Genomic DNA, 14,789 nt, shown 5'->3' on the forward strand with positions numbered 1-14,789 from the left:
TTCTTCCAATACTTTGAGCATTTTTGGCACAAAAAGATCTCCATAAGCTTTATAAAATTCTGACGGCAGCCCGTCCCCTCCAGACGTTTTCCCAGTCTCCAAATAAGCGATTATCCCAGGCAAATCCATGTCAGTCATAGGTGTATCTAGCATTGCAGCTTGTTCCACCGACAGTGTGGATAGTTCAATCTGGGACAGTGTGACGTTAATCTAATCTACAGCGCGTTGTAATACCAACTAAAGGTTTCATTGATTTCATTTTGGGATCTCTAGCTTTCACCAGACTTGTCCATATTAAACAAGATCACATGTCACAGATTCTGGTTTCGAGAGAGCCATGACAGCAATTTACCCGTTTTAACTCCCTAACTATGCACCTTTCTCACATAGACACCAACATCAAATTTCCTAAATCGTTCCCAGGCTGCAGAACATTGTTGTCTGAGTACTACCAGATCATGTTCTTTTGACTCATCCAAGACCGCCAGTCCTTCCAATTTCTGTGTATTGCCTTCAAACTCTTGTAATTGCTTCATGAAGGATCTCCGAACACCACCCATCTTTGGCTATTGTCTCACCCCTTACTACCACTTTAGCTTTCAGCCCCACCAACAGGATCATCAACAACAGGGCAAGGTGAGTGAGCAATCAGCTATTATGCAGACTGCCTGCAGCGTACTAATGTCGCCTCTAAATAGTCCCATACAGGGCTCAGCTCCTTTACGTGGGCTCCAGCAACCCAGTAAATGCATGTGGGGGGATGATCAAAACAGATCCCCAGTGCAGGTACACACCATCATCGGTCTACAACCACACAGCCTCTCACTTGCCTTCTATTTTCAGTATATATCGCCAATGTTGGTATCTGCATATAAGGGCTATGTGGTACCGACCCCAACCATCACTCCCTTCGCCGCAGTGCAGCCACCACCAGGCTCATCAGCCACGCATGCGCCTCACCCTCCCGAGGGCTTGAGCGACCACTGACCCGCTGTCCCCCACGGGGAGCTCTGTCTGTTATTCAGAGCTGCTTCACACAACTCAGAAGGACAAGTACACCACCATATAAATTCACTGTCGGGCCTCCGAGTTACTCGCTGTAATCTTCCACCTTGATAGCGGTGTTGGGCATCGTCCACCCACAGCATTCAAGAGTTTGCTTCTTCCATCGATTTTTACTGCCACAATGTTCCACTGTCTGCCCACCAAATATTCAGCTCAAAGGATCACTGCATGCACTGTTTTAATATCATAATGTAGGACCTGTCCCAGGAGCCTACATCAGCCACGTCTTACATCCTTGACATATAATCATCCATAGGAAGTGCAGTGCATTCTCGTGGAGGTACAGTGTACACAGCGCCAATCGCCGCTATGGCCGCTAGGCCCGAAGGCAGGGCCTATCTGTTTTGAGTGACCTCAGCATTATTTTGGACGAGGCACAAGCCCTTATGCATGCAGGAGTGGTCCTCTATGTGTACCCTGCCAGACACGACGGACACAGTGGGCCCCTGCGGTGCCGTAGCAGATGGCACCGTCACCTGTGGCATAGGCGCAGAGACGGAACCGTCAGCGTCTTGGTGAAGATGTCTGGCATCTTTGATGGTACCTCTCCCCCTCCTACGGGCTAGAGGATTGGGTTGGAAAAGGTACCTCTTTTAGCCGCTCAGAAGAATGCCTGGAGCAGTGGCTTTTCTTATTTATTTATTTATTTATTTGTTTATATCGCGCCAGCAGCTCGCAAGCATGAGGGTGCTGACATGAAGACGTAAGGACAAAAACACATATAATCACGGGACATTTGATATTTGAAGAGGAAGATGAATGTCAGTGCGACGTGTGAGGACTCACTCGGAGAGCAGGACACCTCTTCCAAATCCTTCTTCCTCTTCTTCGCCTTTTCATTGCATGAAGCCACCTGTTCTTTGGAGCGCCGATCCACACCATGTGACCTCTACCAAGATTGTGGAGCCTCACCCTTCGCCTTGTGGACGAAGGTGAACATCTTTGCAGTCCTTTTCCGGAAGGTCTGCGGGTGCATGGACTGCCACGGCCCGCAGTCCTGGGTGTCCTGGGCCTCACCCAAGCAGTATAAACAGGTCCAGTGTGGATCTGAGACCACAATCTATGGGCCACAATCCGCACGCAGTTTGAACCCCGAGGGCTTTGACAGAGTAGGCATGGCGTTGGAGAACAAATTAAGCTCAGCAGGTATGTTCTCGATTATCGATGAGTGTGCAGAAAAACAAACAGGTTATGTTGCACGGCATGCTATATATACTTGCCCCGAGATCATATCCGGCGCGGGCGTGTAGAGGTCTCGGACGGAGCCGACATGGAGCCGCACTGCTCCCCCTGGCTGCAAAAAGGTTTCTGGAGAACAGCTGCGCTGGGGTATGGATATCATAGATGATGAATCCGTGGGAGGAAAGACTCCATTCGAAAGCAAGAATAGGAGAGATGGTAGGAGGTGAATAGGAAAGTTTGGGGGTAGAAGAGAAATCAGGGGATGGCATGATAAGAATCAGGATCTGACAGAATTTAGAGGGCGCGCACAGGGAAAAAAGGGTCTAAAACAGTGAGATCTCATACTACTAGGTCTCCTGCTCATCATCCACAGTGTCTCTAGGCACCGCCCCCTCATCCTTCCCTGGTTCTCACTCTGATGGATGCATTTACCCAGAGAATAAACAGGGAGCTAAAGTGAGTGAGCGGGAGGGCTTCAGGGACTGCCATGCGCACAGTCCTTCATTGCTCTATGTTTTTGGGGCTTAATGGAGTACAAGGATATCAGAGTTCGAGGGAGGTCATCCTCCCCAGGATGCTAAGGGGCAGGCAGCATCACCCCCTCGGGGAGGGGGGCCAGGCCTGGGCTTAAGCACTCAGAGTCTGAACCTAAGCTGCTTGGATGGCTGCTTCAAATAGGCTCCATGTGAGTAAGGAGCAGGGTAACTTTTGTGAGCATCAGGGATGCGTGCAGGACACTGGAAGCAGAACATTTTTTGAAAAACTGATTTGGCTTTTTGGTCCAGGAGGAGGCAGCAAAGGGGAGCTTGAATCTGGGGTAGGCTACTTTTGCAGAGGCGGCCCTCTCTAGAAAGAACATTGCATGATAACCTGTTCTGTGGTTGTTTCCCACTGTGAGAGCCTTGTTGGGCCACCTCAGCGAGGTCAAAGATCAGCTTCTGGGTATCAGGAGTAGCAGCTACCTCAGGGGGGCGGGGACGGTACACAGTGATTTAAACAAATCCAATATAACGAAGGAATTCATAAGGAATCGAAATCAACGAAAGATATGGAGGTTAAGGGGCTAAAATGGGTGGGGAGGGGATTGGGGTGGGCTTTCAAACATAGGGAAACGGGGGTTGTGGAGAATCCCCCCAACATTTTTTAAAACATTTGATATTTTTCATTGTTATAGGTTCGTTATTAATTAATTCTCTGTTATTTGATTCGTTTAAATCACGTGGAACCACGAGGAGCTGCTGCATAGCATGCGGCAAGCATAATCTGCAAATGAGATGCAAAGTATGCATTGTCCATTCTATACATGACTCATTATGCTTTCAATGTCTTCAAGAGGTCGCCTAGCGGTGCTTTATGCAATTCCCAAAGATACAGATGAATGTCACCTGGGTGTTTGTAGGGCAGCACTGGGCCTGGGCCGCTCATGCTGCTGCTGGTAGCGGTTAGGCTCCTGCTAGCCAGGCTCTTCGAAGCTACAACAGGCGGCAAGTAGCTTCCGGCTATATCGACCCCTGCCAGCAGCGGTGACTGCAGACCGCGGATGTAGGGGATGGGTGTGTCATTTGGTGTGTCTGTGCCTGTACACTAACACTGATATGCCTGGCATTACACTAGAAGCCATGAAAGCACTGGCTGTGTCTGCCAGCAAACGCAGACATCCTAAGAGAAGGCTGTACTTACAGCCCATCGCCCAATTTGAAAGGAGGGCCAGAAAGAGGTCACTGAATATAATGTTTACACCCCTTTGGGGCATTTATTTATTTGTTATTTCTAACGCGCCAGCAGCCCGCAAGCATCGGGCGCACACATACACATGAGACAACATAAAGCAGGACAAACCAGCCAGGATTCAAGATTCACTAAGACTGGGGAGGACTGATTACCTGTTTAGTAACGTTTTTAGTTCCTTGCGAAAGGAAACCGTTATGTGTGCACTGCCCACCCATGTGATTAACTGTATATGGCATCCTTGGCGCCCAACCTTCCCAAAGGAGACAATGGCACACATCATGGTGTTCACCTTGGGCGTTCAAATGCTTTGCTTAAAGGGCGTACTCTTTAGCAGACCAGTTGCCACCCCATGTGGGTCCCAGAGACTGTTTTCTTACCTATTCCCTACCTCCAACCCCTTATCTTCCCCCCACCCCCACTTAAAAATTCGATGAACGTTTTTGTTATAATATACACTTTGAAATGCCTGGCGTTGCAATTGCAGGCGATGAAAGGACATCGTATCCTCCCCTTGCCCAAAGTCTCTGAGCCTCAGCCAGTCACTAAATCCAAGTGTCTAATTCACCATATATGACACAATTGGGGTACTCCAGAAACAGGGAAACCGCCTTCATGAAGCATTGCACACAAGACAGAATGGAGAGGGCTACGTGTTAACCGACTGCAGGTCTCAACCCTTCCAAGCATGTGTGTGTCCATATTACATTCGCTCACATGACAGGCCCTACTCTTCCCATGGAGGCTCCTGCCCGCGCATAGTGTTGGACCGGCCAGTGCAGGTGGGCCAGCGGGACGGGGGATGGGATGCTCACCCAGCAGCTCTGGCTTCTTGTTGGACAGGATCTGGTAGAAGATGTGGTAATTCCTCTCGGCTTTCAGCTGGAAAATGCAGCGAGACTTCTCCAGGAGATCTGCAGTGATTAGACATGGAAAACAGAACAAGACAAAGAAACTTGAGATCTGGGAATGCCAAAGAAGTCCTACAGGAAGGACAGGTCTGGAGCTAGAAAAGGGGAACTCTGTTGCTACGTGCCTTCGTCTTAGTTCTACATCTTCGAACCTGCCAATATTCTAGTCGGCCCTTTGATTTCAGTGCACAGCCAATTGGTAATATATTTGAAAAGGTTACTGAGTCTGCCGCAGATAATAATAATAATAATAATTATGTGTGTTTCTATATATGACTGCAGGTTCCTCCCACTCAGCGCTGTTAAACAGGTATGATTACCCGATGTATTGGAAGGTTAATGGGCTCAGTAGGCCTTGCTGTGGGATTTGAACTTGGAAAGGCCATGCTGTATCCATGTCTGAGAAGAGCACTTAACTCGTGAGCTATCCACCCAGATAAATACCTGCATGTAAAATGGAGGACAAACATTTGAATCCATCTGAGTTTGAGCACACTGACTTGGGTAATTTTGACACTTGTTTTTATAGTGCTTAGAAGCCAGGCGATGAATAGCAAAATGTTAGTTCACGATTGTCCCTTTAGGGGTCGGCAAACCATGAAATGAAACAAGCATAACACATTTTGTTTTTAAATCAATCTAGCCTAGATCGGCCTCAATTTACAGTGCCGGAGGTAAGCATTCTCACTTACAGGTCTCGATGTCGGCGGATGCCAGCTTTCCAGTGGCTCCAAAGTGGATCCGGATGAATTTGCCCTGAAGGAGAAGAGGGAAGGATTGAGAATGAAAGTGCATGAAGAAGAGGAGATGGACACAGCAGCCAGGAGTGGAAATCAGGCATGGGGCAATGCAACAGGGGGGTTGGCCTCTCGGGGGTTCGCTTCACAATAGGATGGGCAAGTTCTACAAGCATTTAGGAATACTCACGAATCGGGAGGAGTTGTCATTCCGGAGGGTTTTGGCATTGCCGAAGGCCTCCAGAGCAGGGTTGGCCTGGATGATTTGATCCTCCAGAGTACCCTAAGGGAGAAGAAGAGATGATGGCAGATCATTAGGGAGTTAGATCATCCCTAGACGCCGAGCATGGACTTGACTCGGTGCAGAGGTTGGCTATCCGCCGGGGTTGCTTATGAACATCTGCTCTTGTTTGAATCTGGGGAGTCAGCTTCCGTCCTGCCTGGGCATCAGGAGCCAGCTCCCTGCTTTGCTGGGTCTTAAATGTGAAGTCCAAGACTCACCTTATTGGCGGTCTCCTTCTTGCGATCGCCTGTAGCCGCAATGCTGGCAAAGTACTGGATTACTCGCTTGGTGTTCACAGTCTTCCCAGCACCGGATTCTCCACTAAAACGATTGGAAAGGAGCAAAGGCATAAGAAGGGTTGGGAGGAGCGCAACAAACTAGAGCCATTCATGGAGAGCAAAGTAATAAGCCTGTGAGAAGAGAGAAGATGGAGTGAAAATGGAGAGAAGGGATAGAGAGGCCATACAGTACAGGAATGAGAGAATGTGAGATAGAGAAAGGGGAAAAGAAAGGGCGAGCAAAGGAGTGAGACTGGAGCCGGAGCGAAGGAGAGACAGGGGAGAGGGGAGATGCTACATAGAGAGTTCCATCTCCAATTGTTTTTCTTAGGGCCGTTATGCAGTAATCAGCTGCCTGCCATTTTGTGTTCTCAGCCACACCCTTTCTGCAAAGCCACCTACAGTCTGTCTGGAGGTGCAGCTATCCAATGGACTAGGAGGCCAGAGCGATTAAGCAGGATAAAGACCTTATGATCCTCCTTCAATGAGCAATTGTGCAGCCATTATGGAAGTGAGCTGTGAGACTATGTAACCTCAAGGCTTGCAACCCTGGTGGGGGTTGGCAAGAGGATGTGACAGACTTGCCTTGTAATGCCTGATAAATCGATAATAGGCCATAAAAAAATAAGGGATGTTTAAAATTGAGGAGAAGGTTTATGACACCGCAAACCGTGTATTACTAAATGAAAACGGGGTCACATCAATGAAAGTTGGAGAAACCCCAGTCTAGAGGGTAGAGCATACTGAAGAGAACTCCCTACACGCATCCTATGAGGCCTCAACCTGGGTCCTTTGGCTACAAACCCACCTCAAGAGTCTGCATTATGTTATGTTATGTTGATTTATACCACGCACTACTACCACCTAGGGGCACCTCTGCACACCTCCTATGAGGCCTCACCACCTCAAGAGTCTACATTATGTTATGTTATGTTGATTTATACCACGCACCACTACCACCTAGGGGCACCTCTGCACACCTCCTATGAGGCCTCACCACCTCAAGAGTCTACATTATGTTATGTTATGTTGATTTATACCACGCACCACTACCACCTAGGGGCACCTCTGCACACCTCCTATGAGGCCTCACCACCTCAAGAGTCTACATTATGTTATGTTGATTAATACCGTGCATCGCTACCACCCAGCGGCACCTCTACACACCTCCTATGAGGCCTCAACCTGGGTCCTTTGGCTACAAACCCACCTCAAGAGTCTGCATTATGTTATCCTATGTTGATTAATACCGCGCATCGCTACCACCCAGGGGCACCTCTGCACACCTCCTATGAGGCCTCAACCTGGGTCCTTTGGCTACAAACCCACCTCAAGAGTCTGCATTATGTTATCCTATGTTGATTAATACCGCGCATCGCTACCACCCAGGGGCACCTCTGCACACCTCTTATGAGGCCTCACCACCTCAAGAGTCTACATTATGTTATGTTGATTTATACCACGCACCGCTACCACCCAGGGGCACCTCTAGACACCTCCTATGAGGCCTCACCACCTCAAGAGTCTACATTATGTTATGTTATGTTGATTTATACCACGCACTACTACCACCTAGGGGCACCTCTGCACACCTCCTATGAGGCCTCACCACCTCAAGAGTCTACATTATGTTATGTTATGTTGATTTATACCACGCACCACTACCACCTAGGGGCACCTCTGCACACCTCCTATGAGGCCTCACCACCTCAAGAGTCTACATTATGTTATGTTGATTAATACCGTGCATCGCTACCACCCAGCGGCACCTCTACACACCTCCTATGAGGCCTCAACCTGGGTCCTTTGGCTACAAACCCACCTCAAGAGTCTGCATTATGTTATCCTATGTTGATTAATACCGCGCATCGCTACCACCCAGGGGCACCTCTGCACACCTCTTATGAGGCCTCACCATCTCAAGTGTCTACATTATGTTATGTTATGTTGATTTATACCACACACCACTACCACCCAGCGGCACCTCTACACACCTCATATGAGGCCTCAACCTGGGTCCTTTGGCTACAAACCCACCTCAAGAGTCTGCATTATGTTATCTTATGTTGATTAATACCGCGCATCGCTACCACCCAGGGGCACTTCTGCACACCTCCTATGAGGCCTCACCACCTCAAGAGTCTACATTATGTTATCTTATGTTGATTAATACCGCGCACTGCTCCACCCAGCGGCACCTCTACACTCCTCCTATGAGGCCTCAACCTGGGTCCTTTGGCTTCAAAGCCACCTCAAGAGTCTGCATTATGTTATGTTATGTTGATTTATACCACGCACCGCTACCACCCAGGGGCACCTCTGCACACCTCCTATGAGGCCTCACCACCTCAAGAGTCTACATTATGTTATGTTGATTTATACCACGCACCGCTACCACCCAGGGGCACCTCTAGACACCTACGAGGCCTCAACCTTGGTCCTTTGGCTACAAAGCCACCTCAAGAGTCTATATTCTGGCTCACCCTAAGAGGACTTGAACGAAGGTGTAAGTTGAACCTTCAGCGCTGAGCTCTGGAACATGCATTCTGCATTTTCCGGCACGTGGAAGAAGTAGGCTGGGCCTTTCTTGGCCGTTTGCTTCGCCAGCTACTGGACGCTTCCCAGCCGAGCTCAAGGAAGAGTGCAGCTCTTGCTTGAACCCAAGAGGAGGAATTGATATTTGCAGGTAGCAGTTTAGCCGTGGAATCTTTTAAGTGATTCATTCTACGGCCTTAGGAAATGCATGGGAAGCCCATCGCTTTTGAATGGAACAGGCCTTTGCTCTTTAAATTCAACATTCAATCTCTATTAACCCTTTGGATCTCATTTTGTAAGAGCACGTAATTTGGGGTGGGGAGCCGCCACATTAACACTGCAACATAAAAAGCCCCTGAGGCCAAATTTTGGTCATTTGCACAGCAGAGTGCAAAAGTGCAGTCAGGGCAAAAGTTGGCGGACAAAAGTGTATGCCGCCGCTATCTCTCTTCTTTTGTACTGCGCCGTGCAAATGAAGCAAATGCTTTTACAATGGATCCCTATGGGACCCGCCTGCTGTTTGTTGGTGCATAAAGCAGCCGTACCACTTTGGGATCTCCAGAATTTGCGCAGGCATGAAAATGAATGTTGGCGCAAACACTGGAGGATTTGTATGGCGGAGCAGGAGGGAGTGATGGTAATGCAAGATGCGTTCAACCCCCTGCTCTCAGCCATACAATTCCAGGAAAATAGGGTGTAAGGTTAATGAAAGACGTAAAAGCCTTGCACAAGGCATTTACATCTTTCATTAATGTTACACCAGGTTCGAAAAAGAGGACCTTTGTGGTCCTACTGTTCAGAGCGAGGTTTATGCTGAAATCTTGCAAAACCGGGAACACCTTATGATGTGACCCCATCTGGAAGTGCGGGCATTACCAATGCCAGGCGGGAGTGGTACCAACTCTGGGGACAATTTTATGCAATGCAGCAAAGGCTGGGGGAAATAGTACAGTGCCCCCAGCAGCGTAGCAAGCTTTATGTGAAAGCAAACCCCTTAGTGTTAGGCCCCATCACAAAGGGAGGTGAGACTCTATAGCTCCCACACCCTCCGAGTGCATAGCTCTTGAGGGGAATATGCTATCTCTCTACAGTAGGGTGACCAGATAAAAAAAAAATGGCCATCGACATAGACGTAGGACTACAGTAAACACAAACAGGACTCAGATAAAATGATAGTCCCACTTCTATGTCGCAGGCCTGTTGCAGGGGTGTGTTCACAGACACACTCCTCTCATTTGGAGGAGAGTGACCAGGGAGGGGAAGGTGAGGAAATGGGGGTGTGAAAAGCCTTCACGCGCAGGTAGACTAGAGTCCCACCGGCCCCCGATTTCGGGATTTCTTAATCGGTTCCCGGCAAAAGCTGTGACCGCAGCTACCCGCCCATCCAACCCCGGGATGGGGTTCATTACATTAAAAAAAACTCTTGGGAGCCGAGAATGGAGGGCGATTTCGCAGGACTGTCCTGGGAAAAGTGGGACGTCTGGTCACCCTACTCTACAGATCAGTCTCCCTCAGTGGCAGCAGAAACCCCAGGACCCAGCCTCGTCTTGTCAAAGGATGTGGCCTCTCAGTGCAGAGTGACTGCCACGCAATGGAGTGCATGTATGGAGGAAAACGTCTGTTTACTCACGTGATTAGGACAGACTGGTTCTCTCTGTCTGCAAAAGAGGAAGAGGAAAAAAGGAGATTGTAAACATCCATTCTATGCAAAGCCAAAGTAGACTGGGGCGGCCATTTTAAATAAAGTGTGGCTGCCCTGGAGAGGATCGCGTACATCTGCACCTCTGTGCAGTTATTAACTGCTCCACGGTGAAATGGAAAAGTAAAGTCTGAAATATAAGCAACATCTTCTTTACACGTGAATTCCCTCTGTGCTTGTGGAAAAGTGTAATTGGCTCTCACAATTAACAATTATATTGGGTTGCTATGGAATCCGCTCGCTTTTACCAGTTGGCAACGTCAGACAAATATTCCATAGGAATCTGATGGCTTTCCACCAGCACGAAAATGCATGCGGGCAAAAAAATAGATGGACTTGACACCATAGCTGGAAGAACTTTACTCTCCAACTCTGGCTGCCAAGTAACAGCAAATCCCAAGGCCCTGGGGGTGTAAAAAGTGGTAGTAAACATGGTCTAACACTTTTACCACTACTTGTTACACTCTGCAGGCCTTAAAAATGATTTCCAGGAACATTGTGAACAGTAGGGGGTCATGTTTATTTGAACCGCGAATTGCACGGAGAGAACCACTTCCGTTTGCACTTAAGTATAAAAAAGGTCCGCACCATGCAACTTTTGACTTTTTCACCATGAAGTGGCGAAATCACCTTTACATTTTACTTTTGTATTGTATTGTATTTGTATTTTTATAGCGCACCAAGCCCTTAGGCATCTGGACGCATTTCTTACAGTAGTGTTACATGAGTCATTTACAAAGGCACGCAGTAGGTGGTTTATTTTCCAGCACGTTTGCAGTTAAAGTGTAAATGCCTCCCACATATGATGATTGTGGGAGGCATTAACGGTGGATTATTCAAGAGGAATCCATTGTGTTACTGCCAGCATAAGGACCAGGGTTAAGACCCCTGATATGCAGGAGTTAAACCATGCACCTACTATGAGGTCATAAAAGTGTAAACTCAGAGAGCATGCAATCTGTCATCTAGTAGAGAAAGCATATAAGGGTATGGAGAGAGCATTACCTCAGGGCTCTCTTCCTCGTCCCAGTAATTATGAAGGCAATTAGCCTTCTGACATAAACCTTTAAAAACATTTCATGCATTTTCCTTTATGGCCCCTCCTCCTCCGATCCAGGGTATAAAGCGCATGACTTGTCCCAGAATCCACCTCCTGTTTTTGCTTTCTGACCTTCAGAAAAGGAACCCTGCGGAGGCCTGCTGGGCTTGCCTCCTCCTTCCTGAAATGGGAGCCCACTGATGGGTTTTGGGGTTCAGGTATGCTGCTCATTTTCCTCCCCTAGTCTTGGCTGAGCTTGCATTTTGATGGGAAGGGCAGCACTAGGCCTGGGATAAGGCCGCTCTGTGGGTTCATACAGTGATAAGAGCCGGGGGTGCCTGGATCAGCGGGGCTGGGGGGTGCAGATAACTCTACGGAAGCTGCAGCTAGGAGAGGCACTGGGATTGAGCAGCAGGAGTACACACACAGTCCATGAGCCACGGATGAAGCACCTTAATGGGCGAGTTCATTCCTATGGCAGCAGTTGTGAGTACACTGGTCTCGGGAGGATAGCTCTGGGGCAATGCGCTCACCTTGGAAGCAAGACGACGCCGAGCAACACAGGTTCGATACGTGGGTCCTCGCTTAGAAAGCTCTGGGTATTTAGCATGTGATAAATAACCAATTACAATGACATGATATTGCCTCTGGTGTTGTCTAATCACTTCCCACAGGGGCTTCTTCTTCAGGGTGTTGGACAGAATGATGGCCTCATTCCTTGCTGACTGTTTTCAGTGGGGGTGGGAGGCAAAGTCCCGCCTCCTTCAGGTCCTCTGACCCAGGAAAGGGGGGAAGAAAGGTCAGATGTCAGGCCCTCAGCCCCTGATGGTTGCTGGAAAGAGAGCTCAGCTGCCTTGCGAGCCTCTGGGTTGGGTGGATCGTTTGGTATCCAGGCATTGTTTCGGATATATAGTTTCGAATGCCAAAGTTTGGAAACAAATGCATCGAAAAAATGCATTTTTTTTGTAGGTATAAAACTAAAATGGCTGTTAAGGGGTAGAAAAACAGGGGTTGGGGGGACCCCCCATTAAAAAAAAAACTTTGTCATTCGAAACTTTGTCATTCGAAACAAGCACTAGGAACCAGTCTGGTATCCTGGGAAAAATCCAGCCTATGATGGAGGTAGTTGGGAATGGCCTGGGGTGCGAAAGTAGCCTGGCCATCTAACGCCTTGACTCTTCTTTGATGAAGGGTAGTATTTTGGGAGCCCGGCTTGGGGGTGGCAAAGCATGCCTCTCAGATCTGGGTAGCTGCCTTGGAGGCCCACTGGTAGGTATCGTGTGGTGTGGTCTGACTTGATCCACTTCTGGGTCGGCAGAATGCTGGCTGGGTGGATGGCACTCCAGCACAGCCCTTCTACCAGTGAGGTGATTTGGTGGCTTACGGTCGGTGCCATTCTGGGACCTTTGGGCACTTTGTGAGCTATTGTCCTGAGTGATGTACAGCGGCGTGTGAGGTTGCCTCTCCTGTCTCCTTCCTTCTGCTCCGACCCTCTTGCGTCCGCTTTGCACAGATAGGGTCTGTTGGTGGGCTACGTGTTTAGGGTGATTGTCCTTCGTTCATATGATACAGTACGGCGTCGCCTATTCGTGGGTCGATGGTCAGGCATTCCTGGTTTTTGCACTTCATCTCAGTACTGCTTGATGTCTTCCATTTGGACTGGGGTTCAAGCAGGGCGGCAAATGTTGTTGGTTGCCTTTTAGAAAGGGTTCAGAGAAGGTTATTGCTTTTACTACGCCCCCGCAGGGGTAGGGGGATGAATCAGCCTGCACAGACACCCCCTCTCACCAGCCCCGAGGTATGGTAGTTGCTGGGGCCTTAGGCCATCCTGCGCCTACAGTTTGGCCTTTGTGAAGCCTTTCGCTCTGGGGGCTGTTGCATGTCACCCCTTACGGGGGACATGGTACCGGGTAACCATGTGACCATGGAAATAAAAGGGACGAGCCGCTTCCGGCTCGTCAGTCGATTTGTTCGTGCACCATGCTGGCAGCGCCACAGGGCCTTGCACGAGGCCCTTCCCTCGGACGGTGTCGCTGCTGGGCAACACGGTCCCCTTGCAGATGTTGGGACCATGTGAACATGGTTGAATGGGTTGCATTATGCTGGGTGCCCCCAGCCCACGTGTGGAACTCCGGTGATCCGGAGGCGGGCCCCAACAGGGGCCTCAGGCGGTTGAATTTGGTGGTGCGTCACCTACTGGTGAGCTGTGGCTCTGGCGGCTCAGAGAGAAGTGTGACTGCGCTTCAAGTTGATTCGGAATTGTCAGTAGGTCTGCAGTGGTGCCGCGTACAGGTCAGAGGGGACACTGGCTTGATTGGTAGGGATGTGCGTCATTTAGGATTCTCTGTGCTGGTTCTCGTTCTGACTGGCCTATGGGTAGCATCTCGTCTCGCGGTAAGAGCACTGAGCCTGTCTCTCTCGATTGCTCGCTTGGTTGCTGGATCTGGAATCTCCTCAGGTATGCTGAGGCGCTGGTTCGGCTTGTGGCAGCAGTCCTGCGATGCCTTTCCTGTCATTGTAAGTGGAAATTGCTTTTGGGCTGCGCATCACTGCTTCGGGTGCTGGTGTGGGTTTACAGGCCGCGGTTTCCTCTGCTGAGTGTCTTGCTGAGGGTGCCCTTTTGACACTAGTACATGGTTGGTGATAGTGGTGCCTGCTCCCCAGAAGTTACTCGAGGGGGGCTCATCGTGCATTGGGGCCCTGCGCTTGGGGATTGAGCTCTCTCTCTTTCTCAGGTTGCCTCCTCCACTTGGGCTCACTGATGTTTCCTCTTTCACTCACAACTGCCTGGGATGTGGACGCCCCAATTACTTACCGGTAATCTTCACTAGCCTTAGTCCTACCCTTCCTCGTCATGGTACTGACGCTCGCCTCTCCCTCTCAGTGGTAAGATCGTCCTGGTTTCTTTGGTATGTCAGGGTGATTCTTGGGCAGATCATGTGCTTTATAACCCAGATGTGAGTGGGTGTGGCAATCAAGAAATAATTCATGGAATTTTGTTAAAGGGCTCTGTCAGAAGGTAGATTGCAAGTATGAGTAAGTACTATGACGAGGAGTAATGAATATTACCAGTAAGTAACCGGGGCATTAAAAGCTGCCTATTCAGAGTGTAAATATACTGAGAGTGTACAATTCCATTGCATACACAGAAAGGCCAAACGTTCTAAACAAGGGGGATGTAAACATTCATCCAACATCAATGTAGTGCATACAGAGCGTAAACAACCATTCTACTAGGAAGAGATCTGATTGCAAACAGTACACTGTAGAGCTGTGAACACCGATCCTGAAAGGGGCAGGAAGAAAAGCAGCAGTAATTGCATGGGGAGAAG

The 14,789-nt window shown here is 49.1% G+C and overlaps 1 protein-coding gene across 1 annotated transcript in view; it reads right to left on the reverse strand.

The window, feature by feature from the left end:
• Positions 1-14,789, reverse strand: part of LOC138521256 (myosin-6) — a 149,569-nt gene that overhangs the window by 102,912 nt on the left and 31,868 nt on the right. The window contains exons 5-9 of the mRNA XM_069633953.1: positions 10,350-10,377; positions 6,125-6,227; positions 5,814-5,906; positions 5,579-5,642; positions 4,791-4,889 (exon numbers count right to left, since the gene is read on the reverse strand). Of these exons, the coding sequence (XP_069490054.1) occupies positions 4,791-4,889; positions 5,579-5,642; positions 5,814-5,906; positions 6,125-6,227; positions 10,350-10,377 (387 nt within the window). The remainder of the gene's footprint in view (positions 1-4,790; positions 4,890-5,578; positions 5,643-5,813; positions 5,907-6,124; positions 6,228-10,349; positions 10,378-14,789) is intronic.

This window comes from Ambystoma mexicanum, chromosome 13 (genome assembly GCF_040938575.1).
Source record: "Ambystoma mexicanum isolate Mex_15411 chromosome 13, UKY_AmexF1_1, whole genome shotgun sequence".
Classification (NCBI taxonomy): Eukaryota; Metazoa; Chordata; class Amphibia; order Caudata; family Ambystomatidae; genus Ambystoma; species Ambystoma mexicanum.